We start from the raw sequence: 5,746 nt of genomic DNA on the forward strand, positions 1-5,746 counted from the left end.
TCTTCTGGGAAGCAGCGGTGCGCCCTGTTTGTTGCCCAGCGATTGCTCGTTAAAAGTCCGAGTTTTGGCTAATGCCGCCTTTGCTGATACTGGGGATGCTGGTCCGGTGATCGATTGCAGTGAAAAACAAAATGCGTTGGAGGTGAACTGCGTTTTTAGATACGAATTGCAAAACTGTCAGTCTTAAAAGTCCGGTCGCGATAGCTTCCCTCGGGCCGTTGCTTTCACTTTTGCTTCCTGATACTGATCTCCGAATGTGCATGGGAAGAGCAGAGTTGAGAGGGTGGTAATGACAACGGGGTAGGGAGAAATACTGTTAGCAAAACTCCGGTTACCTAGTTTCCAGACCTTTATTAATTTATTATTGTAGTTATGAAAAGTATATGGTTTTAAGAAATCAAGGGAGTACAAATCCAGCTAGAGCACGGGTCTGTTTACTTGCATACATCCTTACTTGTGTGTGCCTGGCCAGGAGTCACATCTGAGAGGTTTGTATGGCAAGTTGTGAGAAGTTTGTTTTTACAGTCAGACTTGTTGAGCAGAACCTATTAGAAACAGCTTTTATCTAAAACTATATCAACTCGCAGAAGAGTAAAGCTACTGGTTTGCCTTGTTATTCATACAATTCAGGCCTTTCTACTGAAATACGTTGTAAAACTTGTAGGATATGGTTAAGTGTAATTCCAAATTGTCCCCTTGATTTCAGTCTGCCACTGAGAGCCTATCCAATTTTAACATTTTACCAGTGAAGTAAACATAGGCGGAAGAATGGAAGCCCACATTTTCTGCACTTTTCCCCCCCCTTTTTTTTTCTTCCTACCTTACTATGTTATTTGTCTACTCTCGGATTATGTTATAATAGAGTTTAATATCTCCTGATTTTCCAGTTAGTCATTAGGCATAAATGTCCTTGGGGTATGCTTATTGTTTCACTTATTATAGTTTCAGGTTTTTTGTATTGTCTTTCAAGGTTGGACTCTGTTAACTTAAGTATGTGTTGGATCAAGGCCATCTTAATTTAAAAATATCACTGGCAGTGTTTTATGCAAGACAATAACATTTTGATAACATTTGGTGTGGGTGGGCAAAAGACAAGGCGAGAGCAAAAAGAGAATTGTTACGCAGAGGAAATTTGTTATTAGGGGAATAAATTGCTTTTATCAACATTTGTGATATTGTTGAGGTTTTTCCTTCATTATTAAATACTAACAAACTCGAACACTTGCAAATGCATTTATTTTTATAAGTTGTGATTTTTATTTAAACAAAATATTTGTACAAAAAAAAATCCTACTAGTTTTGAATAGCAGACAACTCGCAAATACGTGATTTCTTTAAGTATATACTTTGTTGAAAGGCAGTGCTGCTGTTCTCATGAATGAAGAAAAAAATCAAATTATTCAAGATCCGAGTCAGAATTAAGAATGTGAATATATATTCTTAGGAAGTTCTGAGGCCTTTCCTTCTAACTTATAGAAATGGGAGCAGTGTAAAAGCTATTTTAATAAGAGAACTGTTAAATCCTGATCATTCTTAACTAGACTGAAGCTTCTGTTGAGGTCTAATGGTCTCAAGTATTCTCTTTGGAAAAAACCTTCCTTTGCTTCTTTTGGTCTTAGTAGTACTGTTTTCAGTTGTAGCTTATGCCACTTGTGATCATCTCCAGTTAAAATACTAAAAGCTTTTTGGGTAGTGGAAGTTTTAACAGAACTATGCACTTAATTATTTTCACTTGAGGTTCTCAGCCTTTTTGGCTTTGGACTAAACAAGCTTTCTGAGTGTGTCTTACGAGAAAGGAAAGGAGGTAGAAATGTGTTTTCATGCAAATACCATTTTCATGAAAAGATACAGGACCATGGGTAGTTACTAGGATATTATGGGTAATAAAAATTAACAGTCTTTGCTTTATAATACATTTCTGAAACATTGTATATTTTCTGTTTGCTCTATATCTAGAGGTACTTTTATTTAGTGTTTAAATAAAACTCTTTAGCTATTACAGTTCTTAGTATATTAAAACTTAATCCTTAATTAAAAATACTCCCTTCAGAAAACGGGAAGTTTAATCTTGGAGCTTGGATCTCGCATGCAGAGGATCTTCAATGAGAAGTGTGTGGCATACTTTTTTCATTATTCAGGTTTGGGTTAATAAAATTAAAAGCGTGTGAGAACACCCTCAGTACGTCATTCACACTGCATAGTCAGTCTGAGAGTACTCTCCGCATAGCTGAAAGCGTTACTATGTTGAGTATGTCAGCTTCTAAAACAGTGGTTGATCAGAGAAACTGTTTAAAGGTAGGAACAAATGCAACGAAGGTAGGAATAAATCTCAAAGTTCTAACTAAATCTTCGTTCTTGCGGTGGGGGGTAAAGACATTGGAAGTTACGATGTTCATGTGCATATATTAATAAATAGAAACATGGCTGTTAGGGGAATTACTGTCCTGGTATCCTTTGAGGTTGTACATCACAGGTGTTCTGTGGTATATGTTTTTAAACATCTTGATTGCATGATTGGTTTTTCTTTTTGTAAGTAGACTTCATATTTTTTTAATATGCACTTAAGCAGTTAGTCCTGGTGACAAAAAGTAAAAGCTTTGCCCTGCAGCATATGAATTGGATGACAATGCAGCCCTCAGTTTACTGATTCTGTTGCTCAAAGCCATGTTCAGATATAAAGTAGAAGTGCTAATTAGTTTAATGAGTAGCCTTTCTTGGACCTTGGGGAAGCATGATAGAGAGCCAGCATTCAGGGTGGTTAGTCCCTGGACCGATGTCTGCAGTATCTCTGCTGAGTTTGTACGCTGTGCACCTGATGATTTCTCACTAAAATCTGTCCTGTGGCAAACAGGACAATTGGTTATTGACTTTCTACTAACTACTGTGCATACATACCTCAAAATTGATGTGCATTTTTAGTAGGGACTCTCTCTTCAAAAAGTTTGTTGTCATGTGGCCCTTAATTTTTGAGATGTGGTTCCATTGTTAGTAATTATTTAAAATGTATGGATTCCTAAAGATGATTAGGTGATTGCTTGTGCCTCTACAGTTGCTATAGTACAAATATAACACCTGTATGCAGGTCTGAAAAGGGGTCTATAAAGTTTATGTATTTCGGTCAATTGTGTTTGCTTCAAACTGCTGTTAAGGATTCTGTTCCTTTTATTTCTGTAAAAGTGAAAAGTCTGTCTCTTGTGTGTTTATAGATTGATTTGGATACTATTGATGTCAGCAATCTCAACAGGCAGTTTTTGTTTCAAAAGAAACATGTTGGAAGATCAAAATCACAGGTGAGGAAAAAGTTAAAGCTCATGCCATACTTACTCCGTATTATTTTATGGGCAGTGTTAGAAACATGTCGGTTTTGCTTCTACTCTGAAGAGGTAAGTGTTGGTTGGTTGACCATGGCTATCCACATAATTTCATTATAAAAGTATTTAAATCTCTTAAGGTAGTCAACTTACTCGATACTCAACTGGTATCGAGTCTATCTTTAGAAGGAAGGAAGAAATAATAAGTGGTTTTTTTGTTTTTGTTTTTTTTTTATTTCTAGGTTGCCAAGGAAAGCGTGTTACAGTTTTATCCAGAAGCTAATATTATAGCTTACCATGATAGCATCATGAAGTATGTTTGTTTTTAAGCTCTAATTACACATTTTGATTTGCAAGTACTGTGTTATTTAAATGCTAAAATGGTGTGCTTTAAGATATTTTACCAAGTTACTGCAGTAAGAAGAAATAGCTGTAAATATGAGACTACCACACACCTGAGTGGGAAGTGTGGATTTTGCATGAGTTTTCTTAAGCTCTGGTAATAAGATGTAGTTGTTTGCTTGTGTCTATTTTTCATTTTATTAGCAACATTTGCTCTATAAGTTTCTACACTGTAAGGATGCCCTGATATCTTGAGCAATAATTAGATTAAAATCAATGTGAATGATGAGTCTGTGATTAAAAAAAAATAAGTCCTCTGTGTGTGTGTAGGTAACTGAGTATTTCTTATATATGCCCCAAACTGTTAAAATTTAGTCTTTATGATCCATAACCAATGAGCAGAGTACAAGATTATGTAGATTTTTATTAGCTGTTTCCCATGTTTTAATTTATATTTGTCCAATTTCTTAAAAAATTATATTCTGTAATATTAAGTTTTGAACTCTGATGTTGCTATTAGCCATTGAAACACTGACTCATTGCATCCTTCTCCTGAAACTGTAAAACTGTTAATCCCATTTCCTCTTTACTATCTCTTCTTTGCCACCTTCTTCTTTAAATCAGAAAAATACAATACTAAAGTCTCAAGACTTTAAAATTTCATGTCTTGGCTCCTAAGGGTATGAAGGCACGATCAACACCAATCGAGCTATCATAGTATAATGAATTATCAACAGTCTGATGAGCTATGGTAATTACAGTGTGCACATTTTAGCCTCAGCTGATGGTTTTTAAGGTCAGTTACCCACAGCTCAGCCAATTTACTCATTAGGTCAGAGCAGTATAATCACTTTTTTGTTGTTTGCCTGTTTCATTGGTCAAATTAGTACTAATTGCAGTAGCTTCCTTCCAGCAGCATAAAATTTGTGCTTTCACCCAGCTTTAAAATGGGCAGAAGACAAATGGGGCAGTTAAAGGCTAGGAGTAAATTTATAATATGTGTAATATATCACATGAACATCAGCCTACCCTTTGCATGTATATAATTTCTGTTGTGGCATAATAACCAACAACTTTGATATGCCATTTTGAGTATTGTTTTTCTTTTCTGTAGCCCTGACTATAACGTAGAGTTCTTCCGCCAGTTTACGTTGGTTATGAATGCTTTGGATAACAGAGGTGAAGTTTTCACTATGATTTTATATTGGATATGAAAATACTGTTGCTTGTTCGTAGAAACAGAACTTTAATGTGTTCTACTCTTAGTACTTCTGCAATGTCAGTTAAATAACAAGTATCCTGCTAACCCATTTGTAGTTTGACTAATGCTTGTGTGCTTTACTAGAAACTTGAAAGGCTAGTTAATGCTTTTACAGGTGGTTTTTTTGAAGGTAAACATTAACTGCTATGTTGCTGCTTTATGGGAACTGATGAGTATTGTGTGTATGTATGTAACTTCATTCAGCTGAGTTTGCTACGTTTAATAGTGTTGATATATTTTGTGTTAATTGGAAAATTGACTGTGAAAAGGGTGTAGTGCTCTGTAATGAAATAAAGCAGATTAAGAACAAATGCTTGCATAGGAGGCTAGCTTGAATTTGGAGAAGTAAGTATTTTATTCTCTAATTATTGAATTCTTTCTTTAAAAACTCTTGATTTGCAGCTGCCCGTAACCATGTGAACAGGATGTGTCTGGCTGCTGATGTTCCTCTTATAGAGAGTGGAACTGCAGGCTACCTTGGACAAGTAACGGTTATTAAAAAGGTTAGGTTGTGTATTACTCTTGTCGCTTTACGTTTAAATCATTGGCTATTTTAGACAACAGGGAGTTGGGTGTTTTGAGATACAGTTACAGTTCATCTGGTAATAGTACATACTATCAGGAGACTTCGCAATATGACAAGTAAATATTTCACTTTTCACCAGGGAGTGACAGAATGTTATGAATGTCACCCTAAGCCAACTCAGAAGACTTTTCCAGGCTGCACAATCCGAAATACGCCATCAGAACCTATCCATTGCATTGTGTGGGCTAAGTATTTGTTCAAGTAAGTGATTTTTTTAAAAAAAGAAATTAGGTACTGTGGTTCGCT

At 35.7% G+C, this 5,746-nt stretch overlaps 1 protein-coding gene across 1 annotated transcript in view; it reads left to right on the plus strand.

The window, feature by feature from the left end:
• Positions 1-5,746, plus strand: part of UBA2 (ubiquitin like modifier activating enzyme 2) — a 24,504-nt gene that overhangs the window by 7,394 nt on the left and 11,364 nt on the right. Inside the window, exons 7-12 of the mRNA XM_035891532.1 lie at positions 2-142; positions 3,207-3,290; positions 3,554-3,624; positions 4,768-4,832; positions 5,317-5,417; positions 5,580-5,701. Coding sequence (XP_035747425.1) covers positions 2-142; positions 3,207-3,290; positions 3,554-3,624; positions 4,768-4,832; positions 5,317-5,417; positions 5,580-5,701 — 584 coding nt within the window. The remainder of the gene's footprint in view (position 1; positions 143-3,206; positions 3,291-3,553; positions 3,625-4,767; positions 4,833-5,316; positions 5,418-5,579; positions 5,702-5,746) is intronic.

This window comes from Egretta garzetta, unplaced genomic scaffold, assembly GCF_000687185.1.
Source record: "Egretta garzetta isolate BGI_Z169 unplaced genomic scaffold, ASM68718v1 scaffold23, whole genome shotgun sequence".
Taxonomy (NCBI): Eukaryota; Metazoa; Chordata; class Aves; order Pelecaniformes; family Ardeidae; genus Egretta; species Egretta garzetta.